This window comes from Mustela nigripes, chromosome 7 (assembly GCF_022355385.1).
Source record: "Mustela nigripes isolate SB6536 chromosome 7, MUSNIG.SB6536, whole genome shotgun sequence".
NCBI classification, from domain to species: Eukaryota; Metazoa; Chordata; class Mammalia; order Carnivora; family Mustelidae; genus Mustela; species Mustela nigripes.
Window position 1 is genome coordinate 96,399,762 of NC_081563.1, and position 27,356 is coordinate 96,427,117.

General features: G+C 44.4%; 1 protein-coding gene across 12 annotated transcripts in view; it reads right to left on the minus strand.

Annotated features, from left to right (window-relative positions):
- RIN2 (Ras and Rab interactor 2) overlaps positions 1–27,356 on the minus strand; it is a 221,917-nt gene that overhangs the window by 48,914 nt on the left and 145,647 nt on the right. For 7 of the 12 annotated variants that reach the window (XM_059406455.1, XM_059406456.1, XM_059406454.1 and 4 more), the window contains one exon: positions 15,708–15,808. The exons of 1 other annotated variant lie outside the window; for it this stretch is intronic. In XM_059406455.1, coding sequence (XP_059262438.1) covers positions 15,708–15,808 — 101 coding nt within the window. Of the gene's footprint in view, positions 1–3,339; positions 3,444–7,872; positions 7,970–15,309; positions 15,408–15,707; positions 15,809–27,356 lie in introns of those variants that run through there. 4 more of the 12 variants (XM_059406463.1, XM_059406464.1, XM_059406465.1 and 1 more) reach the window with 4 other exon arrangements.

The window sequence follows — 27,356 nt, forward strand, 5'->3', positions numbered from 1 at the left end:
CTGTAGGAAAAAACAATGGTGCAGTGAATACAGCTAGCAACCTTCTATACATCGGAATCTTACTTCAGCCACTGGATAGCAAAAATGAAGCTTTAGGGGTCTGGGTACAAGGCATACCGTCAAATTATTTTTTACCATCAACCAGGTGGTGGCTCCCATTTGGCTAATGGGTCTCAGCACAGGTGCAGTGCTCTGGATGGATCTATGCTCAGGACACGGGGACAAAACAAGTAGATAGAAAAAAATAAAAAGCCAAACATTTTCTGTGTGCGTTAAAAGCAAACCTTCATTAAGCTGGATGATTTTATTTTTTTTAAGATTTTATTTATTGATGTGTGAAAGAGATTAAGAGCGTACACGTGGGGGGAGGGGCAGAGGGAGAGAGAGAAGCAAACTCCCTGCTGAGTACGGAGCCCCACATGGGGCTGTATCCCAAGAGCCCCAGATCACGACCTGAAGACCTGAGCTGAAGGCAGCCACTGAACAAACTGAGCCACCCAAGCGCCCCTGAACAATTATATTTGGACAATTTACATCAACAACCATGGTAAGATAGCCTTGATTATTTTTTAAAGACAAAAGCAGTTTTAGTTAAATACTTCAAATGTCCAGCAAATTTTTCTTTCTAAAGCAGACAGATAAGTGTTCAACTGAAAAAGAGTTAGTTTAGTTAATTAACTAACTTTTAAAAAAAATCTCATGGAATCCATGGCAAGTCCTCTGGAATTAAATAAGGCAAAGTAATGCTTTCCTAAACCACTTCTTATGGTTCTTGGGCTCATGCAGAAGCATGTCTGCATGTGTGAGTGTGCGTGCCTCCCCACAAACATGACCTTAAATGCCTTGGAATTTGGTGCTACCAAATGCAATCTACCTTCATGGAAAAGCTACACTTGTATTTTATCTAGATATTCTGTTTTGTTTCCATTTATAGAACCAATGGGCCTTGTAAATTGGGACATCGAGAGACATTTAGATGACCAAGTCAGCAGGATAGGTTGAAGGAAGCACTATCATGACCTCCTAAAATATAGCTTGGCTTTTGACTTTTGTCGTCCTCTCTACTCTCCAATTCCTTGCTCCAGGCTCTCCACCTGGTCTCCTACATCAGGCTTTTTAAAAAAAAATATTTTATTTATTTCACAGAGAGAGATAGACAGCCAGAGAACACAAGTAGGGAGAGTGGGAAAGGGAGAAGCAGGCTTTAGAAAGGTGTGGAAAGTGATTCTCTCTTGGAAGGAGACCCCCTGCTTGCTTTGCCTTCTTCCAGACCAATCCTGGCAGTGCCCTTGGGGCTGAGTAACCCACAAAGACCACGTCAGATTTGGATCTGCAGTGGTGAGTGGCAGGCTCCAGCCAGGTCTTACCTGGATTTCCAGCAAAATGCTCCCTAATAACTCAATCTTGAGGAAGACTCAGAGCTCTTCCTAGAGCCTGCGCCCCTGGGTCCTTGAAGGTCTCCAGTGGACCTTCCCAACTTTGAAGAAAACGAATAGTTTTTCCTTGTTTACACAGTTAGTGTTTAATACATCGTCATAGAATGAATCATGACAAATTGATGGGGTTAATTATCATGAGTAGGATGCTGAGCCCATCAATAAAGCACAACAAAACAAAAAATAACCGCAAAAGCAGAGCCTTGGCTTCCAATGTGCTTTTGTCCGGGGGCTTAATTATGGCTTAAGATTCATTGTGTCGCCTGCCTCCCTAACAAAGAGCTACAGTCCTGGGACACAGGGAAGCCCTCAAAAACAAAACCCAACCATATTTGGTGGGAAAATTTTGATATTTTATAAGTTCTCTATGGTTTATTAAAATTGACAATATTTCCCAAAGAAAGTTAGATATATCAAGGTCTCACATGAAGGCACAGTTTTTATTTTAATGTCCAGTAACTTTTAAATAGCTGCTGTAGGGCGCCTGGGTGGCTCAGTGGGTTAAGCCGCTGCCTTCGGCTCAGGTCATGATCTCAGGGTCCTGGGATCGAGTCCCGCATTGGGCTCTCTGCTCGGCAGGGAGCCTGCTTCCTCCTCTCTCTCTGCCTATGTGTGATCTCTCTCTGTCAAATAAATAAATAAAATCTTTTAAAAAACAAACAAACAAACAAACAAAAATAAATAAATAAATAAATAGCTGCTGTAGGGGCATCTGGGTGGCTCAGTCGTTAAGCATCTGCCTTCGCCTCAGGTCATGATCCTGGGGTCCAGGATCCAACCCTGCATTGGGCTCCTTGCTCCGCAAGAAGCCTGCTTCTCCTTCTCCCACTCCCCCTGCTTGTGTTCCCTCTCTTGCTGTATCTTTCCCTGTCAGGTAAATAAATAAAATCTTTAAATATAAAATGAAATAAAATAAAATAAATAGGTGCTGTATTTAGTGTAGTTCCCAGTGACGGCAAAGATATTAAATTTACTTCCTTTTCCCCCAATTTTTCTTATTGTGGTGAAATACACACAACATAAAAATTTACCATCTTAACCATTTTTATTTGTTTGTTTGTTTTTAGATTATTTATTTATTTATTTGACAGAGATCACAAGGAGGCAGAGAGGCAGGCAGAGAGAAAGAGAAGCAGGTTCCCTGCTGAGCAGAGAGCCCGATGCGGGACTCGATCCCAGGACCCTGGGATCATGACCTGAGCTGAAGGCAGAGGCTTTAACCCACTGAGCTACGCAGGCGCCCCCCATCTTAACCATTTTTAAATGTACAGTTCAGTGGGGTTGTGTATATTCACATCGTTGTACAACCATCACTACCATCCGTCTCCAGAACTATTTTCCTCTTGCAAAACTGAAATCTATGCCTAGTTAAAAAACAAAAACCAAAACAAAACAAAAAAAATGCCCTTCACTTGGCGAAACCACTGCTGTACTTTCTGCCTCTATGATTTGGACTCCTCTATGATTTGTTTTTTTATGACTGGTTTACCAAACTTACTTTGTAAAATATATGTCAAAGGTGAGTCAATTTAAAGGAAAAAAAATGTTAGGTATGTTAATAATTGGCAAGATGATACAAGAATAAGAGAAAAACTGTGGCACAGTTATGGGCTGAGACAATCTGGATTAAAACAAAAGAATACTTCTCCCATATTAGTACTTATAAACCTTGCTCCTGGACTCAAGGTGGGGAAGAGGATTCCCCGCAAAAGCATCTCTTTGCCATTGCTCAGCTCCCCCCTTGACTGGGTTCAAGCTATTCTGGGGCACCCAGTTGGACAATGGTTCCAACCCCCTTGTCAAACCCAAGGTCAGATCCTGCTCCCTCCCCATCTCCTGGCAAGTCATCTTTTGACACATTCAATTCCTTCAGCCACTGTGTATGCACCTCTGGGGCACTTACCCTATTTTAGTCTGTATTGCACTCACTTCTCTCACTAGCCTAGCTTCACCTCCCAGGCAGGCATTGATCTTATACTTCCATGATGGGATACTGGTAGGGTTCATCTGCAAACAAGAGGTTTATTCCTTTTGAGTGAGGAAGGGGAGAAGCCCAGTGGCAATGAGAAACATCATGGGCACTGGGTCTCTCCATCAGCGTCTTCTTGGGTTCCCCATGCATAAACTCTGATTTAGGTTTTCCCTCAGCCAGGCCAACAATAGAATGCGGCTGCTCAACTCCAGTCTCTGGAGACAAAAGGTTCTTGTCTCAGTGTTTATCAGGAAATGGGTGGAAAAATCACCACAGCTACCAAGATCCCCCTGGCCTCTGGCCATTTGAAGGCTTGGGGTGAGAAAAGGAAGCATCCCGAATCCTTCCAGAGCAACAAATCCAAAGTGTTTGCAGCTCCTTCCTCATTGTTTATAAATTTCCTTCATGGACAACCCCTCCAACCTCCCACCAGCTGGCAGGGGGTGGCCTTTCGATAGAAAAGTCAACGCTGAATTTTAGCTGACATCCACTAACACAGGACATTAGTGATACACGTTCCTTTCAAGGTTCCCAAATACAGAATGCCTTATCCCACCACTGGGAATGAGATTTAATTCCAACAAAAGAGGTTGACAAGTACCAGCTGGTTGAGCACAGAGAAGACAAGAGTAAAAGAGGAAGGCTGTCTTCTGTTGTGGTATGGAAAAATCCAGAGTGGGAACTGGACACACACACCTACGGGGGGCTTTAGCTTTTGGATCTCAACAAAGTTCTCATTTACCTGGAGTCAGAACGCATCAAAGTGAGAACTTCCTGCAAACGTGAATCAAGATCAAAGTGCTAAATTTTGTAAGGCATGCATGGTTTAATCTGGTCAAGCCCAAAAAAAAAAAAAAAAAAATCTGGTCAAGCCCGATTCTAGCCTCCCCTCAGCTTCATAATCTCCAGTGGTTTGGTAGAAAGAGTACCTGCAGTGAGTTGGAATCAAAGCCTCAGTTGACTCTTCCTGTGAGGCCTTGGCCTATTATTATAGGCAACTCGGACTCAGTTTCCCCTGTCTCTAAAGATAGAGTCTTATTGGAAATAGAATCTATTACTAAAACAGACAAAGCCTAAAAAGAACAGACTCTAAGAGTCTGGACTGTTCTGGGAACTATGAGTAAAGATTTTGTTGAGATGAATTTCTAGAATGTCTCTTTCATTGTCCCCCAATTTCCAGAAATTCAAAAAAAGAACACAAGGTGATGTGTTTCCATTCTAGGATACACAAAGATTATTCTATAAACACAGTTCTGGAGCTTTCTTGGGATGGTCCCTGGCAGGTCCTCACAGCGGGAACATTCTCCATCCACAATGGGATCTAGTCCCAACCTGGACTCTACTGCTTGCCATCCTCAACTTACAGATGGGATAAAGAAAGGTTGAAAAGCCCTCTCTCTTGGTATTTCTGTAATGGAGACCTCCCTTCTTTATTCTGCCCATGTGAAGGCTTCAGCCTTCTCACATGATGTTACTTCAGTAGGCTTCAAAGGCAAGAAAGTTGCAGCCTGGGGCATGGCACGGCCTAAGGGCTCTGGCTTCCAGCTACACGGGACCAGTACAGGAGTCATCTTGAGAATTAAGCATCAGGGGTGCCTGGGTGGCTCAGTGGGTTAAAGCCTCTGCCTTCGGCTCAGATCATGATCCCAGGGTCCTGGGATGGAGCCGCACATCGGGCTCTCTGCTCCACAAAGAGCCTGCTTCTTCTGCTCTCTCTGCCTGCCTCTCTGCCTACTTGTGATCTCTCTCTGTCAAATAAATAAAAAAGAAAATCTTTTTTTTTTTAAAGATTTTATTTATTTATTTGACAGAGAGAGATCACAAGTAGGCAGAGAGGAGGCAGAGCAGGGTGAGAAGCAGGCTCCCCGCTGAGCAGAGAGCCTGATGCGGGGCTCGATCCCAGGACCCTGAGATTATGACCTGAGCCGAAGACAGAGGCTTTAACCCACTGAGCCACCTAGGCGCCCCAAAAAATAAAATCTTAAAAAAAAAAAAAAAAAAGAATTAAGCACCAGACAGAAGTCGGAGTCTTGTGTCTGCCATGGCCTTGCCCGTGAAGCAGGAGATCCTTGTCTATATATCAAAAAGAAAGCGAATACACCCCAAATATCAAGCAGTGGCCAACATGGTAGGCTTGGTGGGAGATGAATCAAGGGCTTCCTTGATCTTTGGAAGACAGAAGTGAGGGGTCTGCCATCAATGGTTTCTGAAAAAATAGGAGTAGAAGAGGCCCCTTATGTGTAAAGGTAAGAAAACAACTGCTCACACGGAAGAGATCCATCTGATAAAAGTTGCTGTACAAGGACCAATTCCAATTTCTGTTTCATACACATATATGCACAGAGAGCCAATGAAAAATTCCCAGGAAACCTGCCACTTCAATAATGCCTACTAGTGGGCACCTGGGTAACTCAGTTGGTTAAACATCTGCCTTCAGCTCAGGTCATGATCTCAGGGTCCTAGGATCGAGTCCTGCATCAGGCTCCCTACTCAGTGGAGAGCCTGGTTCTCCCTCTGTCTCTCCCTCTGCCTCTCTTCCTGCTTGTTTTCTTTGTCTCTCTCAAATAAATAAAATCTTTTAAAAAAATACCTACTAGTCGATGTCCAGTGTTATCTTACTTTCAATCATGAAAACACTTCTTTAGAATTTGGGAAGCTGAATTCAGCCCCTACTCTGAAATATTTAAGTCTGGAGAGGAAGGGAGGCTCAATTTCATTCTGGTCATACATGGGGCCCTGGTTAATTTCTTGGTTCATAGAAAAATTGCCAGGTGATCTGAGGAACTTTTACCCAACACTCAAGATGGGAAAAGTAAGGGGAGGGGAGGCTATCCCTGTTAAGGATCACTGTGTATTTATCTGAATCCAATGGGTATTAGAGACTGTAGCTCAGCTCCCTACTCAAGGTCAAAATGCTAGAAACTGGCAGAACAGGGTCCAACTCTCTGACTCGGGAGGTCTCCTACAGCATACAAGTTGATGTTTTAATTTCTCGAGGTCTTTTCTCTTCCTTTAAAACTCCAAAAGGAAAAAGACTAATATATTTTGGGTTCTGAGTTTTATTCCGTCCTCAACTCTCTCTGCTGCTCTCTGAGGGACAAGGGCTCAGCTTCCTCAAAACGATTGCTAAAAGCACATCACAGAGGATTTTTGTGAAAAATGTTCAGGGCCTTTGGTGATTTTTCCGCCCTATCTGCGGAGGGCTAGGAGGAGAGAATAATGCAGAAAAGGGACCAAAACTGCCTGTCTGCCTTCAGGCAGGAGGAAGTACTGCCTGAAGTGCAGTGCCGTTTTCAGAGCGGAGAAAGAGCTGGTAACTTGTATGGCTTATGAACTTCCTGTCATTGAATCTCCAGTTAGAGATGAAAAGGATAGATATGGAGCCAACGTTGGCAGGGGACTTCATGGGTTCCGGTAAAACTAAGAAATAGAAACAAAGAACACGTTGTCCTGGCTGCCCTTGGAGCTGAAAATAGGAGAAGGAGCCAGGCAGGCTGGAAGTCTTGGCCCACCGACCTTTGACCCTCAGCAGTGGCATGCACGAGGCTTCGCAGAAAGGGCAAGCACTTCATGGATTTGCAGTTCTTAGTGTTTACGTGCTTTTGGTTAACACTAGTGTTATTTGGCAGCTGGGCTAAATCACTGTCTTCTAATCAAGCAAATATTTCACGGCAGAACCAACTACCAATGTAATAGCAAGGTAAGTTCTGTAAGGGGTAAAGGGTTTCTAAGTGAGAGTAGGCCATCATTAAAATTGTGTGCCCAACTCTCTGCTCAGCGGGGGGCCTGCTTCCCTTCATCTCTCTCTGCCTGCCTCTCTGCCTGCTTGTGATCTCTCTCTGTCAAATAATTAAATAAAATCTTAAAAAAAAAAAATTGTGTGCCCAAGAGTACTGTGGACACTGAAGCCAGCCACGAAACTGGAAGGTGATATCCTTCGACAAAAATGGGATCAATTCCTAGGACACACTACATTTTCAGGATGTTAAATCTGTGAAAATCATGCATGATCTGCCATCTAAATGCACAGGAACAATGAATCCTGGAATACTACATGAAAAACTAATGAAGTACTCTACAGTGACAAACATAACATAATAAAAAATAAATGCACAGGGGCGCCTGGGTGGCTCAGTGGGCCAAAGCCTCTGCCTTCGGCTCAGGTCATGATCCCAGGGTTCTGGGATCGAGCTCCACATCGGGCTCTCTGCTCAACAGGGAGCCTGCTTCCTCCTCTCTCTCTGCCAGCCTCTCTACCTGCTTGTGATCTCTGTCTGTCAAATAAATAAACAAAATCTTTAAAAAAATCATAAATGTTCTTTTTAAAAACCTTCCCCCAATATAATAGATATCACCAATCAAAACAGACTAAAAAGGTGTTTGGGCATTTTTGATCTGGAGGCTTACCTCATTCTTTACCTAAGATTAATGGGGGGGCTCATCTTTCCTAAAACCACCTCTTACCTGGAATTACCTGCTTCGTCCATCAGGCTCCAGAACGTCTAGTATACTCCACTATTACATCCATTGCATTCTATTATACTTCTTTACAATACTTCCTCCCTGCAGGCTCCACTGTCCAGGTATCTAAACAAACAGCACCTACTTAATACATATTTTCTTTAAGTTGAACTTAATTGTTGCTACATTGGTAACAGTATAAGCAAAGAGTTGGTTCAATCCTCATAGAATTCTTTGAAACTATTTCCCAAACACCAGCAGCAACTTCCAATCAAGAAACAGTTTGCGGGGGCACCTAGGTGGCTCAGTTGTTAAGTGTCTGCCTTCGGCTCAGGTCATGATCCCAGGGTCCTGGGATTGAGCATCAGGCTCCTTGCTCAGTGGGAAGCCTGCTTCTCCCTCTCCCAATCCCCCTGCTTATGTTCTCTCTCTCTCTCTCGCTGTAAATAAATAAATTTTAAAATCCAAATAAATAAATAAATAAATAAATCTTGAAAAGAAAAGAAAAGAAATAGTTTGGGGGGGGGGGGTTGGGGATGAATGAAACTAGTCATAAAAGAATATCCTCAATGGACATGATAGGAAAAGTCAAATAATCTCTACCCCCAACACGGGGCTCAAGTTCATGAACCCGAGATCAAGAGTCACACGCTCATCTGACTGAACCAGCCAGGTGGGCCAAAGAAACTACATTTTGATAATACCAAACACCCATTTCAAGAGGTCTAAGATGCTGCAAGATATACCTAGTACTCTGTGGCCAGTGATTACTGTGAGCTTCCCAGGTTCTGCTAAAACAGACACGAGCTCCTGGGAAAGGAGGAAAACCAGCCTCTGTGACAGATGCCACTTGTTCTAGGACAGCGGCCCACTCTCAGATGCTGTGGGACGTAAGGATGGGCTCCTGGCACCTGATCCAATGGCCTGTGGCACATGCAGCTTTGCAGACATGGCAAAAGAGGAAATATTTGCTTTGCTAGCTGAGTATCCACAACACAGACATTGTGAGAAGACAAAATGCAAACTGATTTCTGCATATGATGACTTAACCTTGCTTCCCGATGATCTCATAAATACAGTCTGGAAAAATCTTTAAAAAAGCAGGTATAGAGTAACCAAGAATGATCGCTTTGTATCTGACTTTTCAAGAGGAAAGATGGAAAAGAATAATAGGGAGTGACATTAAATTCTGTGTCTGAAGTCACTGCAGTTGAGAACATGTATTTAAAAGAAAAGAACATGTATTTTTTTAAACATGGGAAGCAGCATTAGATGCACATGTATCCTGAGTTTCAGGGAAGAATTAGAACTCTCACTACAGCTCTACTGGTTTCATGCACATATATTTCTTAGTTATGATGTGGCTAATGGCCTGGTCAAATTAATTCATGAGATGCTGAATACTTCAGCATGTAAGTATTGAACAAAGTAAACCATAGAACAAAAGAATCCAAGACATGGAAAGTATTTCATTGGTGTTTTTTTTTTCTGTTTCCAGTTTATGATCTAAGATTCATAAGCAGAAATATAAACAATAAAAATAAATATGTATTTACACTCATAATTTCTAGATTGTCTTCTCTTTTTATCTCCTCCCAAATATTCCTTTCCATAACTTCATGCTTTCCATAAATATCACCCAATGAACTGGCTGTAAACATGCCTCATGACTTTAGCCTTGAACTTAAACATGCAAGAATTATAAAATGATGTTCTGTTAAAACTAAGGAGTTCCCATTCCTGACTCCCACAGCTGAGATCAGTCCTTGAGTCACAACATACAGGTACGCTTACCTGTCTTCACCCATCATGTTTCCAGAAGCTCTAAATCCACACACCCATCCAGATAACTAAAATGAAAAAGCAGCCAATTCCAAGTGTAGACCAGGAGAACAAAACATTTGGAGCTCCCATGTTCTGGTGGTGGTGGAAGTGTGAATGACTCTACCAACTGGAAAATTCTTGAGCACCATTTACTGACATTGAATATTTAATCATCCAACAACCCAACAAGCCCACTCCTATATTCCTAAGTGAGGTGTGTCACCAAAAATCATGCACAAGAATGTATGTAGCAGTAATACTCGAAATAGCCCCAACGTGGAAACAATTCAAATATCCATTAATAGTAGAATGGATAAACTAATTGTGTCGGGTTCGCACAATGGAATAGCACACAAGACGTCAAACAAAAGAAGTCAAGAGTTAAAAGAGCACATGCTGTATGATTCCAGAGATATGAAGCTCAAAACAGGCGAAACAAATCTATGGCAATAGAAGTGAGGAGCGTGTTTCCTCTCAGGGTGCACAGCACGTGGGGGGTTGCTGAGAATGTTCTGTTTCTTGATCTGGGAGCCGCTATGTGGTATGTTTACCACTGAGAATTCATCTAGCTACATGTTTATTGGTGTGCTTTTCTTAATCATGTTTTACTTCAGTGGAAAGTTTTGTTTTTGCTTTTGTTTTTTTGAATAAAGCAGCACAAAGTGAGGATGGGTTGCTCCAGAAGGACATAGAGCAACTACTACAGTCACCATGGTACTTCAGGAGACCTACTGGAATAGAACACTGGACATCTCTTCCCCAAACTGTAAGCCACTGATCTTCTCTTCTGACCATGTGTTCTAACATCAGGCAAGTGGGAAAAGTGAAGGGTGGTACCAGGGACCAGCAATCTGAGATTCTTGGGGTATGGGTATCAATGCATAGCTGCTGGGAAGCTGAGAACTTCCTGGGGTGCACAGACCCTTCCAGTGGTGATGACCAACTGCTACACTATAGGAGTGGGCAGAGCTGGCCAAGGTATTTTTGAGTTCTGCATGTCTGATTCCAGGGTGGGGGGAGGGCAGGTTGAGGGTAGAGTTTCAAAACCCTGGGCATCCCCCTCAGTGATCTATTCAGGCTGGAGTGCACCAGCAAGGTGACAAGAGGAGTGAGGGAAGTGAGGACGAGGGCAAACAAAGGTAACAATTTGATGACCTGGCCCCGCCAACCACCCCCACTCCCGCCCCCGCAGCCTGCAAAGCCAGCCTGAGCCTCATCTCATGAAGTTGCCTGTTGCTCAATCCCTCCATTCTACCTGAGGACAAAGGGAACTTCAGAGACTTGTCTTAGCCTAGAGGTGATGGGTCCAGATGGCCCATGGGGGTGGAGCACTGCCTACAGCAGGCCTACTATGCTGGCCCCAACTACAAGCAGACTGCGAAATCATGGGGGAGGGAGAGGAAAAGCACAAAGCCTTTATTTCTTCACACTCTACTCTTGGGGGGCAATGAAGTGGAGAGAAGGAGGAAATAAGAAATAGCAGGAACAAGAAATCCTTGATTCCTCTCCTGGATTCCTAGCCTTTTTTTGGTAAAATGTTAGCAGAGGGCATGGAATTGATTTAATCAGATGCTCCTCTATTGGCAGATGTTTACAACAGGCTAGAACCCGGAAGTGATGGAGGAAGCGTGGCTGGCACATAACAGGAAGGTGCCCTGGGCCTCTTCTTTGCTAGGGAGCCAGCGTAAGGCCCATTGCACATTTTCAACTTCTGATTTTTTTTTTTTTTTTTAATGCACCAGCTAACTGCTTTACAGGGTAATGTCTTGTTTCTGCAAGAGGTTTCTGATGCTTTAATAACTTTAGAATCTCCAAAGGGCTGGCATCATTCATCCATCCATCCAAATACTTACTGAGTGTATGCTAGACGCCAGACACTATTCTAAGGCCAAACCCACACTCCCAATGTGCTTCCCTCCAAGGCTGAGAGGCAGAAAATGCACAATTTAAGCAAGTGACCATGTATGTCAATCTGTACAAGTTTTATGAGGAAAAATCAAGTCAGCTAAGGTGACAGAAGTAAAGAGGGTCCCAAGATGAATGCTTCCTGGAGGAAGGGCCTTCTAGGCAGAGGGAACAGTAAGTGCCAAAACCAAGGGGTCTTTGCCTTCCGGGGAAGGAGCCAGTGGGGCTGGAGCCCAGGGACAGAGAAGGAAGAGGATGTAAGAAAGGAGGGTGTGGGATGGGAGGAGTCAGAGCCTGGAGCGTCTCAAGAGTCATGGTGATGATTTTGGTTTTAATGAATGAAAAATACTGAAGGGCTCTGAACAAAAGTGACATGACTTGGATTTGGGTTAAGGAAAGTCAGATCCTTCTCTACGCTGCTTAAATAACAACCCTGGGAAGGCAGGATGGGTGAAAGCAGAGGCCTGGGCAGGTGTCTCCTGCAGTGGTGCTAATGGGGGAATCTTAGCAGGTAGAACTGCCAGGGTCTGGAGATGGATGGAGCACAGATGGAGAGGCAAGAGGATGGCTGTGAGGCCCAAGCACCTGCAGCCATGGTCACTGGGATGGAGAAGACCAAGGAGGAAGCACGGTTGTGGAAGGAAGTCAAGGACTCAGTCTTGGTCTTTGTTAAGTTTGAGATACCAGAGGTCAGGCTGAACAGACAGCTAGATGCAAACAACCCACCTAGGGATCTAATTCGGGAATCACCAATATACACAGGGTATCAAAGCCACAAGACTGGAAGGGATTAACTATGAAATTACCAAGTTCTCTTTTATAAACATATGGTATGTACTCTCTGCCAGCATTGTGCGAAGTTCTTTACAGCTATTAACTCACTTAATCTTTCTTGCCACCCTCAAGTCAAGCTCTATTATTACCCTCATTTCACTGATATGCACACGGAGGTACGGAGGCTTTTTAGTATCTTGCTCAAGGTTAGTAGGAGAGAGAAGAGGCCTTGGGGAGAAGAGAGGCTGTAGGCTTGAGCTCTCGGTGCTCCGGGGTTAGGAGGTGAGGGAGGTGAGGAGGAACAAGCTGGAGACTACAAGCAGCAGCAAGTAAGGAGAGAGGAAACCAGGGAGTTTGGTGTTCCCAAAGCCAAGCCAATCGAGGGTACCTGGAAGGGAAGGTAGATCAACTGTGTTGGAAGACACTGACATATCAGGAGGTCAGAACTAACCACTGGATAGAAAAGTACCATCCTTTTTTCCACTAGCCTGGTTTTGAAATTAACTTCCTCCCATTTTTGAATGCAGGCAACAAATCCCAGTCGTCTGCACAGTAGCTGAGACTCTGTCACCAGCAGAACCCCCAAACATTTTCATTGTTGGTGAGGAAGTACTATTTCTGGCTATCTTTGCTTCCAGATGACAGTAGTTCCTAGACCTTGTTATTTAATGTGTTAATAAAGAAGTACCCATGCTATGAAAACATGCATTTTAAGAATTCTGATCATTCTACTGCCATAGAATTATTTTCCCTATGTCCTCCTGCATATTTTATTTTATGCATTTAACAGCTTAATCTGAGAAAGGGGTCCATGAGTCATGAAACGGTTAAAGACTATCTCAATATTAACCACAAAGGAGCAAGCAAAAGCCAGTGCAGGTATTGGAACAGCCTTCCTAACCTAGGGCACCGGTGTGGCACTCAGCCCAGTGTTCAACAAATGAAGGGACAAAGATACATTGTGGTGACTGGGGCTGGGGTAGATGAGGCTGTTACCACAGCTCACACTTGCCGAGGATGCCACAAAGGAAGGCGATGTCCCTGCATCTGTGCAGCAACCAGAACATGCCCAGCCAAGGTCCCGGGGTGGAGGGGGGAATCCCCCTTCTCTCTGCAGGGGTTTCACTTGTGGTGGCTCCCCTGCTCTCACCACCCCCTTTCCTTTCCTTCCGTCTGTCATTTGGACTGCTCTGTGCCAGGCTGCCTGCTGTTTCCCTGTGGCCAGAGCTCTGTTCTGCTTTCATTTTGGGAACAACAGAAGGTCCTCTCTATCTTACCTCTCCAATATCTGACCACCTAGACATCGCCAGGCAAAACAGAGGAATTAATAGCGAAGTCACCACTCCTAGCTTCGGCAAAATCGGTGAGAGACCCCAGCACAGAAGCCCATAGCCTCATTAGCTAGAAAAGTCCCACATCAGTAGAATGAGGGCCCCCCTGGAGGTTCCGCTCTGAGGGTAGTTAGGAGAGTCAATGAGCTGGCAGCCGTGACGCACTTAGAACAGTGGCCAGAACATGGTAAACACCGTACACATTGTTCAAAAAAGACCATCTTGCCTTTTCTCTTTCTTCCCCACTGAAAAAAGCAGCAAGTAAAATGCATCTGAAATCTCATGAATTCATTGCTAACCAACATAGCATTTAAGAGTAAGTGACATTAATCGGAAAAACATTGCTATTATGGAATGCTCACGGTCATTCTTATTTGAAAATAAAAAGATAGTGATGTTAATGACAAGATGGCAGCACAGCTCTCCCAGCCTGGTACTTACAGCAGTCAGACATCGAGATCGTGATGTGCTGACACAACATCAAGTCTTCTAGCAAACCTAGCATCCCTGGGCCTTGCACATGGGATGGGGGTGAGGGGGGATACTGCCACTGGTGTCCATCACCTGCAGAGTTTGGGGACTATCTGCAGTGCTATGTTCCTTGGATGGAGGAGAAATCAGCCACTGAAGCTCTCTTCTTTGCCCTTTGCCACCAACTTGGACTCCCACTTCAAGCTCAACAATGCAAAGGGGAAAGGGAAAGCCCCTGACTAAAGGTCCACTTCCACTGAGTTTGGCACTATTCTGAGTGTGAGGTGGTGAGTCTTTAATCAAAAATCACTGCACGTTTGTTCAGTTGATGGAGAAAAAAAGTCAGCCACTGAGGTCCAGGGAAATCAGACAGAATGCCTGGGTGCTGCAGAAAGAAGCGTGGGGACCATCTGGTCTACCCCCTGGTTTTTTTTTTTTTTTTTTTTCCTGTAGAGAAGGGAAGGAAATGGAGGGCATGTGGCATTTCCACAGCTAAGGGGGAATACGGTTCCTCCAGAAGCACAGGAAAGTTAAGCCACGGCCTTCCAGTTGCAAAGTACCTCCTTGCAATTGCCGGCTCTCCCTGCAGTCTAGGGCAGGGAACAAGTTGGGCTGGTTTGAAACTTGCCTGGGCAACCAGCACCACCTGGTTCCCCTGCCCTTGCAGGATTCCTGCCTGTCTCCTGACTCGTGAGCAAAAGCCACTCTGTGAAGCTCACCTTCACACTGCATCAGGCTCCCTCGACCTATTTCCTGGGAAAAGAGGGGAAAGTTAACAATGACCCTGGGCTCGCAGGCACCCGGTGTCTGCATCTTTCTTGTAATGACTATATTCTGTTGCCTTTGCTAGCAATGAATTGCAGTATCCAGGAGCTAAGATGCGGTTGGAGTGACCTTCTCCAACCTACCACTCCCACCCACCCTGACCTCTGCACGCCCATTTCCCCAATAAAGACCAGTCCCTTACAATTTACTCAGCTCGGGTGCGACATGAACACAACACATCGAGCTTAACAAGCATCGCATGTTGCCCCCCCCCATGTTTCTTAGTTATTTACAACCACATCCCAACTCTAACACACTGGCTCATATCTTCGACTCATGGCTATGATTAAGAACTGGGTATTTTTCTGACCTGAGAACGCAAAATGAGTCCATCCTCCTTAGGACGCCCCTTTAAGCCTTCTGGAGACTGACACGGGCTACACTGAATTCTATTCTGCACGCGGAGGATCCTGCTGCGTTATTGTTTCCAACACTGTGAGTAGGTGGATACGACAGACAGAACTTTAGGTTTCCGGGTTCTGGTGCCAGGAGGCATTGAGAGTGTGTAAAGTTCAAGTGCCTTCAAAGTGATTAAAACAGACAACTGGTTCCTGGGCCACTCCCACCTCCTACAGAGAGCTTCAACAGGACAGGCTACCACACTCCCAGTTCCCAAACTTCTGAGAAGCCACGGAGACGGCAGTCCTCATAGCTGCTAGGGTCCACTTAGCCCCCATCTGACGCCCGGCACCTGATCGTCTCTGTCACCTGTGGGCTTTGTTGGGTTCCAGTCCATTCTTCAGGCTGACATCTGTCTGCACCATCTCCTGTTTCAGTTCTCCGATCTCCGAGACGATTGTGTCAATGAGCTATTCAAAGACAAAATAGTGTGACGTCAGGCAGTGGAAGAGGCGTGCCTAGAGACCGGGAGCTTCAGCCGCTTCCATAGGAGCACAGAGAAGACCACCTTTTTTTTTTAAATCCCGGCTGTGTGAATTTCCTCTGCCCAGAGGAAAGAAAATAAAGAGGGTGGGAGCAGCTTTTTCTTTAAAAAAAAAAAAAAAGGAGGAAGAACTTGGGTTTCGGTACTGCCCTAAGAAAAAGGATATGACACCCAGTTTGGTTTCTCAACATGAATACAAAGAGGAATAAACAAATCCTGGTAAAAACCAGGCTTCCACATTCATTTTGTCAAAGTCAAAACTCAAGAGGAATTCCCTGAATTAATATTTATACAATCAGGCTCTGGCTACAGAAATAAGCCTATTTGTTTTTGTTTTTGTTTTGTAAAGATTTTAGTTATTTGAGAGAGAGAGAGCATAAGCAGGGGCGGGTGGGGAGAGAACCGCAGAGGGAGAGGGAGAAGCAAACTCCCCGCCCAGCGGAGGGCCCGATGCAGGGCTCTATCCCAGGGCTCTGAGATCATGACCTGAGCCGAAGGCAGATGCTTAACTGACTAAGCCACCCAGGCGCCCCAGAAATAAGAATATCTAAGACATATATAGTTTGCAATCAATTTCTAGACATTAAGTTACTCATCCTATTCTTTGCTTTTTATTTATTTATTTTTTTTATAAAGAAGACTGTTCGGGGAAAGGGAAGAGAGGGAGAGATGTGCCCTCCTCTTGCAGAAGGTTCATGTGTGCTTGTATCCTCTACCCACACACCTGAGGAGAGCCTACATCAGCCCCCGAAGGCTGGCCTAAACTCTTGAGCCCACTGAACCCCTCAGCTAACAGAATCCTTCCTGGTGCTAACTAGGCACTCTCTGTGTCCAGCCCTGTTATCATAGTATGTCACTGCTCATTAATTTTTAAAAATTATAGTTATTTTTTACATATTATTTATGTCATCATGTAATAGATTCAACAGTTTCAAAAGAAGTATTTTTTTTAAAAATTCTCCATTTTAGGGGTGCCTAGGCGGCTCAGTGGGTTAAGTTTCTGCCTTCAGCTTAAGTCATGGTCTCAGGATCCTGGGATCAAGTCCAGGATCAACTCAGCGGGGAGCCTGCTTCCCCCACTCTCTCTGCCTGCCTCTCTGCCTACTTGTGACCTCTCTCCCTGTCAAATAAATAAATAAAATCTTTTAAAAACGTCTCCATTTTAATTCCCAACACATAACCTAAATGAACACAAGCTCTTTGGGGCCCTCCATAATTATTAATAGGACAAAGGGATCCCATGGCTCTAAACTCTGACAATCACTATTCTAGCTAAAGTGTTATCTTTCCTCAGCAGATTTATCCCACCCGAGCGCTGGCCGAAACTTCATTGAAGCTTATAGGCTGTTCTAAACTTTGACCCCATCTATTCATTCCGTAATTCAACAAACCTTTATTGGCACCCACTTCATGGCAGGTGCTAAAAGCATGAAAGTGGACAGTTCTCACAGAGATGATATTCTGGTAGAGCACAGACCACATCCTGAGAAGTGCCAGGATGAAAAGAGAACAGGGTGATGCTGTAGGGGGCAGCTAAGTGGCCACCACTCTAGGTAGGATGGGCTGGTGAGGGTGGATCTTGGAGGAAGTGATGGAACCCTGAAGGACAAGGGATGAGATCAAGGGGAGATCTCTCCATACAAAGAAAGTCCCAGAGGCTAGGGACCCGTCTGGAGGCAACCAGTTTGGATACAGGCAAGAAAGGTCCAGTGGTTTGGACCAAGGTGGTAGCAGAGGCATTCAAAAGAAGGGGGGATATCCAAGAACTGTTCAACATGGAAATTGATAGACATTGCTGGACTTGATGTAGGAGTAGGAGGAAGAGAAGACTCAACAGAACTCCCAAGTTTTTTACTTGATTATCAGACAGATGACAGTGCCCTTGACTGACATGACGAAGGGTCAGGTTTGAGGAAGAAATCGAGTTGGATATTAGGTCTTGATTTTCTTATTGGCCATTAAATAAATTTGGTATGTAGTTTTGGACATTCAGTATGGGGATATTATACATTTGGGTCAGTGGCATATATGCTGGCATCCCCAAGCCCTGTCACAGGGAGAGATGATCTGAGGGGAAAGTGGACATGGAGAAGGAGTCCCTGAAAATAGCTCTGCATGCTCCCAATGCTTGGAGGTCAGAAGAAGGGAAGCCAGCCAGATCCTCCATGCTTGAGCCATCCTTGCTGTGTGTGCCTGGGATGCAAGCAGTAGGCGAACATTCTAGAAGCACTGAGGACCCGGAAGAGAAAATGACCAGGATATCCTTTATATATATATATCCCACTGGCAAAAATTTAAAAGCCTGATAATATTTGAGAATATGTGAAAACAGGAACCCCAAGTCCTGCTAGAGGAGTCTTATTTGCAGAGCCCACTTTGAAGAGCAATATGGCAACATCTTAGCGAGTCAGAGACACACAGACCTCCAGATATGCACTCTAGAGAAATCCAGGCACATGGGTGCGAGGAGACTTTTATGAGAATATTTGCTGCACCATTATTTGTAAGAAAACCAAATTATAAGCACTTAAATGCCCATCAATAAGAAAATGGGTAAACTGAGATATAGAATACTAGGCAGCAGTTAAAATGAATGAACCAGAGCTATCAGTATCAACACATATAAACAGAAGTGCTCAAAAGCTTCTCATGAAAGCAAAAAAAAAAAAAAAAAAAAAAAACCAACTTAAAAAGGGTTACATTCAGTATATAAAGTTTAAAGCCATTCAAAACTGTACAATACTATGGTGTTAATAAATATACACATAGACAACTCCAATGTGTGATATGGGGGTTATAATCTTATTCCACGATAGTGGTTACCTCTTGAGGAGAATGGATGAAGATGTTCACAGGTCAAGGGCCTCAACGACTATGAGATTTTATTTCTTAAAATGAAATGACACAATGATAAGCTATGACAGAGCTGAGTGACATGTGCTTAGCAGTATATGTGAGTTTTTGTATCTTTATTCATATTCAAAATTATTAGGAAAAGAAAAAGGGGTGCTGTGTATGAAAATGGAAGGAGATGGAAAGATTGAGAAGGTGGGCGCGAGTGGGGTGAGCAAAAGCAGTCTGAGTGTCTGCGCTGAAGGTCCCCCAATATGGGCTGGGTCATCCTCCCATTCTGGGCCATGGCTATTGTCCTGGCCAGGAAGTCACACACAGGAGAGTCACCTACGGCCTCGGGAAAATCTGGGAGAAAGAGTTCCCATCCCCAGCAAGGAGACAGGTCACTAGGCAAATCAGCCTCTCCACCCTCAGTCACCTTCACGGCCACCATATTAATGTGAACGTAAACATAGCCTTCCCCAGGAAAAGCCCTTGACCTTCTCTGGCCAGACTGTCCTTCCTAAACACCTGGTGTCTGTCCTGGTATCAATGATTGGATTTGAGATGTTTCCCAAATTTTCCCAGACACATTTGTGTTTATTTGTGTTTTTGATACCTGAAGATGTTTGTTCACATCTTGTATGCTCTTAATACTCTTTATCTTTAAGGATAGGCAGAGATAACCTGCCACCCACAAATGGGGAGGAGGCAGTTTTAAGGTTTGTCACGTTAAAGACAACTGCAGTTTCTACAGGAGTGCTTTAATCAAAATTGGTGTCGCAACCAACACTTCTCCTTACACAACCCCAGGCCCCACCACATCCCTGTAGCCGTCTAGAATTCCTACAAGACCGGGAAGGGGCTGCTTAAGCATCCGGCAGGCGCACACCGTTCTTCACTACCCTATCTGTCTGCCCAGAACATGTGGGGACACTTGGGAAGGTCCACGGGGCCAAGTGGCTCTTGCTCTTACTTGTAAGATGGGACATCAGAGTGCAGGCCACCAAATTCGTGAGATGGTGGTTCTCCCAAAAACACAGTATCTGTATCATTTCCAAAAAACTCCAAGTTGTGACGAAGGCCACAAACCAGGAGACAGACCCAGAAAAGCACTGGCCATCAGAGTCCACTCTGATAAAGCCAGGACATCAGTCTGTGCTTGTTACCTCCCGCAAAGAGGTGGCGTGCTTGCCTTCCCGTGCAGGCACAGACCAGGCTTCTGTGCACAACAGGAGAGAGGGAGGCAAGCCCGGGATTGGGTCTCTGGGTCCCCTCCCTCATTCTACTCTCCCAGGTGAGCATTTGTGCATAATAAAGCAGGTGGGTGGAGACTGAACTGTTCACCCTGGTGATTTCCATGCCAGTTGGCATCCAGGCCAAGGGCAAGAGCAGTGCTTAGGAAGGTCCAGGTTCTCTCCTCTGAGATCATACCCAGGGCTCAGCCCGGGCAAGGCTGGGCGTGCCTTGTCTCAGGCTAGAGTGGGAATCTACACTAATTTGTACCACTTTGTAATCATTCTGGTAATCTCCCCATTGGCGGGAACCTCCTTTGAGGGGTCACACTGCCAGCGGCAGCTCTGTACACTTTCAAGGATGTCTGGTTGCAGCAACTGCCTGGTAGTTTGGCAGCATGGACAGTGCTGAGGGCACCAACTTGGGGCTCAGAGAGTCCCACCTTCACCCATGCCCCCACCCCGGTGGTTGTGTCCTGAACCTTGTTACTAATTGTGAGCCTTGCCATGAAGCAGAGTGATACTAGAAGACACTGCAAATAGACACAGACACCTGCCAGCCTGGAAAGAGGCCATTTCATTACCGGGAGCAGACCGGGATCTACAAAAGACCAGCATTTGTGGTATCCAGTCTTCCTCTGCCAGCTGCCCAGAAATCTCTAATCTCAACATCTGCCCACTATATGCCTATTTTCCGTGACCGGGGACAGAAGTCTTGATGCCATCCATCCCTGCTCCCACAGGATGCTGGAGGGACTCCACATCTTGTGTTCTTTCTTTTAGGGCTAGATAAGGGAGGGAAAAAAATCTCTTGAAGGCCAAGAGGAGAAAGTGTTTACAGACTAAGTTCTGATAAGGCACTCTTCAAATGGTGAGGCAAACTCAGGAATGTTATCGTGCTTTGCAAAGGGGATGCGTTGCTGATACGGCGAGGACTAGAAAGCTAGGGTATGGGAAAAGTCAAGTGTTTTGCTCTTAGCTCAGGAATCTATTCCCCTAGTGTAGCTGCTTGGCCTTGGGGTCTGTTGGGCCTTGATAGCCCCATCAACTCTGTGGGAGCAGACCTACCTCCAGGTCACGAGAAACCCTATCACCCAAATAATCCCTCTCCTGTCTATTTTGGTGAGCTGGGGAAGCCTTATGGGCTGATGGGTACATCCCATGTTTGGGGCTCTTCTAAAGAAGTCTGGAAAATAATGAGTTCCTTATCAACCTTCAGAATGATCTTGCTCCACGGAATTGTCACCACAGAAACAAACAAAATAATGAAGGCTTCCTTCCACTTGCAGAGGAATGTCTAGAAAATGCTGACAGGGTATCTCAAAGCCTTGTCCTTTTTTTTTTTTTTTCCTCCTCCTTTCTAAACTTTGTATGCCACACCCACGAGGGTGTTTGCATTTTTATTTTTGAAATTTAATTATAATTGCATGAATACATTCTCATTGAAAAACACAAATTGTTGTCATTAAAACTAATCTGCCTTGACCATCACCCATAATCCTTTTCACTACCCAGAGGTAACCACTGTTACCAGTTTTGTGCACACCATTCTCGAATGGTATCATTCTGTGCTTTCTCTACCCAATGGAATTGTACTGATGCATTGTCCTGTGGTTCCCTTATTTTACTCAATGAAACGTGGGATTTATCTACATTGATATATGAAGCCCTAGCTCATTCACTTTTTTACAATTTTTTAAAAAATTATTTAAATTCAATTAACTAACACACAGTGTATTATTAGTTTCAGACGTAGAGTTCGGTGATTTATCAGTTGCATATAACACCCACTTGTCTTGTTCATTATATCATGTGCCCTTCTTAATGCCCATCACCCAGTTACCCCATCCCCCTATCCACCTCCACTCCAGCAACCCTCAGTTTGTTTCCTGAGATTAAGAGTCTCTTATGGTTTGTCTCACTCTCTGGTTTCATCTTGCTTCATTTTTCTCTCCCTGCCCCTATGATCCTCTGTTTTGTTTCTTAAATTCCACACATGAGTAAAATCATATAATTATCTTTCTCTGATTAACTTATTTCGCTTAGCATAATATCCTCTAGTTCCATCCATGGCGTTGCAAATGGCAGGATTTCTTTTTTTCATGGCTGAATAGTATTCCATTGTGTATCTACAGTGGTATATTTATCCATTCATCTGTCAATGGACATCTGAGCTCTTTCCATAGCTTGGCTATTGTGGACATTGCTGCTATAAATATTGGGGTACACGTGCCCCTTCGGATCACTACATTTGTATATTTAGGGTAAATATCCAGTAGTTCGATTACTGGGTTGTAGGATAGCTCTATTTTCAACTTTTTGAGGAACCTCCACACTGTCTTCCAGAGTGGCTTCACCAGCTTGCATTCCTACCATCAGTGTAGGAGGGTTCCCCTTTCTCTGCATCCTTGCCAACATCTCTTTTTTCCTGACTTACTCGTTTTAGCCATTCTGCCTAGTTCATTCATTTTAAGTGGGCTAGGGCTATGCCACATGGGGATATACACAGGGATAAACCATGTATCCATTCTATTTTGACAGACACTTAAGTCATTTCTAATGTTTTGCTGTCACAAGCAGGACTGTGCTAAACACCTCTGTATACTGTGTGAAACCTCATAGAAAATGCTGAGCTCCATTCATGTAAGAGGTTATAAGGTGGCACTATGTGGCTCTCCAGGTGGCCATGCCAAGCTATACTGCCTCCACCATTTTTGAAAGTGACACCCTCATTTGTCAGTATTTGATTTTATGAAACTTTTAAGCTTTGGCCAATCTGATAAGCATAAGTGACTTCTTAATGTTTTAATGTGCTTTGCTCAGGTTACATATTTTGTTGTTCATTTGCATTTTCTCTGTTGAGGAACTGCCTGTTCATTTATATTACCCATCTTGGGGTTTCCTGGTTTCTCTCAGACTATGCAAGTTGTCGATCTGCATCTCTTGTCTCAAATATTTAAAAAAGATTTTCTCTCAGATTGTTTTTTAAAATTTCCTTAAGCTTTTAATGTTGACAGAATTAAATTTTTTTTTATTATGGCTTTTGTTTATTGACCCTTGCCTAGGAAGACTGTTTTTTTTTTTTTTTTAAGATTTATTTATTTATCTTAGAGAGAAAGACAGAGTGAGTGAGCATGGGGAGGGACAGAGGGAGAGAAAGAATCCTAAGCAGACTTCACACAAAGCATGGAGCCCAATGTTATGACCTGAGCTGAAATCAAGAGTCAGAAGCTTAACCGACTAAGTCATCCAGGTGCCCATAGGAAGACATTTCTTATCTTGAAGGTATAAAATGTCCTCTTTTTTCTGCTGACACTTACATATAGTTTTGCCTATTTCTATATAATGTAATTACTTATAAGTAGGCCTTTCATTCATCTGGAGTGTAATTTTATGTGTGGTATGAAGTCAGGACAAGGAGGGGAGCGATAACTCAAATTCGGCCCATGCTAGTTTCCCTAAATCCTTAAACCCCACACTCTGAGATGGCTCTGTCTGCCTCAAGGTGCCTTCTACAGGCCAGGGAATGTGCCGAAGGGCCGCCACTTTCAAACATGCCCAGAGGTTGGGGATGGCCTGTGAGGCAAGAGTTAGAACTCTGCCCTTGTTTTTTTGTTTTTATTTTTGTTTGATTCCATATGGAGAGCAAATGAACTCAGTTGAAGAAAGGAGCATTTCTTCAATAGTCCATCTTAGCCATGCTGATTCAAAACATCCCCTAAACACAGCCAGAACCTTCCTATTTACTAAAAACAACATTCACTATCTTTTAGTTCTATTTTCTGCCGTGGTAAGAGGAAAAAAATACCTCCACATACCCAGAGAAAAAGGTAATATGCAACCCAATCCCATATCCTCCTCTGAGTGAAGTGAGTGAGTGGTTTGATCTGAATAACTTTCTGTTTTTAGCTCCAAGTAGAAAAGAGTAGTGTAAAAAATAGAAATACTAGGCCCCAAATGGAGTCACTTGTGCAAAGACCCATGTCGCAAACCCGGCCTTAATGCCTAACTGAGCCGCACGTCCAGCCTCTCCCAGGAGTGGTATTTTGAACCAGTCTGCAATTTCCTAATCAATATAGACAATGTAAACTGAAGGACAGATGCCAGCCCTTCCCCCAGAGGAAGGTGCACAGCCTGAAACAAACCTTCCATTTGTTTATGACTTCCTTGTCCCTACTCCCTTCTGCCTAGGCATGTCTTCCACTTTGTACTGCTCCCTGGAGCTCCTTTCTGTTTGCTAGACAAGGCGCTCCCCAATTCAGAAACTGCTGACCAATTAGACCTTCAAGTTTACTTAGTTGAATTGTGTTTCCTAAACAGCAGTATTCAGAGGGAATGAACATAAGTGGGCAAATCTAATATTTAGAAGCCAAATCTGGCTAAGTTGACTGGCCTGGAATTTTTTCAGTTCAGTAGCTTCAAGCAGTGTGTCCTCGAATAAATCATTTGACTCCTTAAATTTCCTCATCTGTGTCCCGAGAACATGATGAGGGCTGCTTCTTGGGCCTCTTTAAGAGTGTGTTGAGGTGGGGGTGCCTGGGTAGCTCAGTGGGTTAAGCCTCTGCCTTCAGCTCAGGTCATGCTCTTGGGGTCCTGGGATCGAGCCTTGCATCGGGCTCTCTGTTCGGCAGGGAGCCTGCTTCCTCCTCTCTCTCTCTCTGCTTGCCTTTCTGCCTACTTGTGGTATCTCTCTGTCTGTCAAATAAATAAATAAAATCTTAAAAAAAAAAAAAAGAGTGAGTTGAGGTGATGCAGACAAAGTCCACAGCCAACATGGGTTTTTATTATTTGCTGCTGGGGAACATGCTTACCAATTTACATTGCCACCCATAACAAGAAAGAAAGAGGCCTGGCTCAGAGGGAACTAGAAGTACAGAGTGGGATTAAGGTAGCAGGATGTGTTGGCTCATTGTATCTGTTGGGGGACACAGGTCCTTGTACTATGCCCATGAAAAAGACCTCCATATGCTATGTCCCTAGAGGGCACGTCAATTCGATGGGGCTTCCTGGGGCACAACAAGCATGAGTGTTCTTAAAGTGGATAGAAACATCTGAAATTAGGACATTTCCAGAAAATTCAGGACCTGGTGTCCTTTGTGTGCATTGGTACCTTCTGGGTACACCTCAAGATGTTGATGGACCAGGTTTTCCTGGCCTTTAGCCTCTTGGAGCTTCCTCAGCTCTGAAAACCCCCACAAAAATCATGCAGCACAGTGGCTTCTCCCAAGACCAGTGTTCCCACCAGAGGGGGCCCCTCATGCTTCCCAAGAGGGGTCAGAAGAAGGAACCTGGCCCTACACAGCCAGCCCCAAGGCCCCTGTCAAAGCATGGCTTTCAGGGAGCCAGAACCTGCTTTGTTTGGTGCACAGAGACCAAGAAGGACCCCCAGAGTCAGTTCTTGACCAAGAGCAGATGGGTGCTGAGGTATATAAGTGTCCCAGCTCCCACTTCTCTGTTGGAGACATCTGAGAAGACCTAAATTGTCCCCAAGCTCCCTTTAAGATGGATTCAAAGTTATCTTCAAGAGGACTTTGCTTAAAATTGGACTCTTGTGGGCACCTGGGTGGCTCAGTGGGTTAAGCCGTTGCCTTCGGCTCAGGTCATGATCTCAGGGTCCTGGGATCGAGTCCCGCATCGGGCTCTCTGCTCAGCAGGGAGCCTGCTTCCTCCTCTCTTCCTGCTTCTCCTCCTCTTCCTCCTCTCTCTCTCTGCCTGCCTCTCTGCCTCTACTTGTGATCTCTCTCTCTGTCAAATAAATAAATAAATAAAAATCTAAAAAAAAATTGGATTCTTGTGTGACCTCCTTCCTGCCACACTCCACTATGGTTTCTCTTGAGCACTTCCTGATAAGCCACTTCCATAAAAATCTTCAGCTCTGTACCTATTTCTGGGGAACCTGATTAAAGATAGCCCCCAACCTTAACCCTTGGCTCTCCTTTTTCATCATTTGAGGTGAATGGTTCTGTCTGTTGGTTATTCCTAGATCCAGAGACTCACTCAAATGCTCCCACCAGCATATAAATCCCAGAGTAGGAATCTTGTCTGTTTGCTCCCTGCTGTATCTTTGGAGCTCAAGCCAGTCCCTGGCATAGATGAGTTGTTGAATGAATGAGCGCTCTTCCTCCTCTGCCTTCCTCTTGGTAACTTCCCTGTTCATTTTCCTCCTAGACCAGGGCTAAATCAGGACACGGAGTGGGTGGAGCTCCAGCCAGTCCATGAGAAGCTCAGCTGAACAGGGTGGGGAAATCACTGACATGGTGGTGGCCACTAAAGGCCACTGCTCAAGAGTTTTCAACTATTTACCACCAACAACCAGCTATGTGGCTGCATATCAGAATGCACTCTCTTCTGATCCAACGTTAAATGCTCACAGAACAGAAGCCATTGGCTTTAAAACACAGTCCCGCTTATGACTAAGTTGTAAACTGCTTCTACTGACCTGTAAGAGAGGCCCGGACTGGCTCTGTTTGGCCAGACAATCACAGCAAGTACACATAGGCCATGAGGGCCTGGGAAGACCATGCTGGCATAGATGCTGCTCATTCTATGCAACTTCTAGAGGCAGAGCCCAGAGTTTTTTGAGTTTTGTTTTTCACCATATTTGAAATTATTCTGTAAACACTAATAGAACTTTAAATTTAGTGTATCCTGGTGGGAGGGAAGTTTTTTAAGAGATCTTTTTTTTTAAGAGACCCAGCGTCTGTAATTCAATACATAAATCACGGAAGCAACTTACAAGGCAGCGTCTTGAGAAGTCATTCTGCCAAGGTCCTAATTTACATGCTCAGTTGTCTGAGGCCAGTATTGTGTTCGATTATTCAGTGACTCAGAAGTCACAGATTGTCACCATATTACTGCTCATGGCTTTGAGTTTTAAGGTCGAGCAACAAGCTAAATAGTAGAAGGGCCACAAAGGATAGGGTTCTAAGAGTTGGCCCTGATGAGTTCTGAAGCCCTGGTTAGTTTCAGCATTTGTGTTTGAAATCTGATATTGCATTTGTTTCTTTAGGTTTTTACAAAATGTTTATGGAGTGCGTATTAAGCATCACGCTCTGGGTCTGCAGTAGGGAAGAAAAACAAAAATACAGTGTGCCCCATCAAACTAAAGACACTACTAATTATAAGACACCCTCTTATTTTATATGTCATCAAGAAAAAAAGAGCTGGCAATTATAACTATGACACACCAGGGACTGCAGCATACAAATGATTTCAGAGACATTACATTTTGGAAATCAGTAAATTTTGGAACTGTAGTGTGCTGATCTACGTCTTTGTGGAACTCAAGTTGGAGAGGCTTGAGGTTGTGTGGGTCAAGAAGCCTGAGGTTGTAAGTGGCTTATTTTGTTGTCTTGTCAGTGATAAACCTGCTGTGTGGGGACTAGCATCTTGGAGTTTACAAATTGG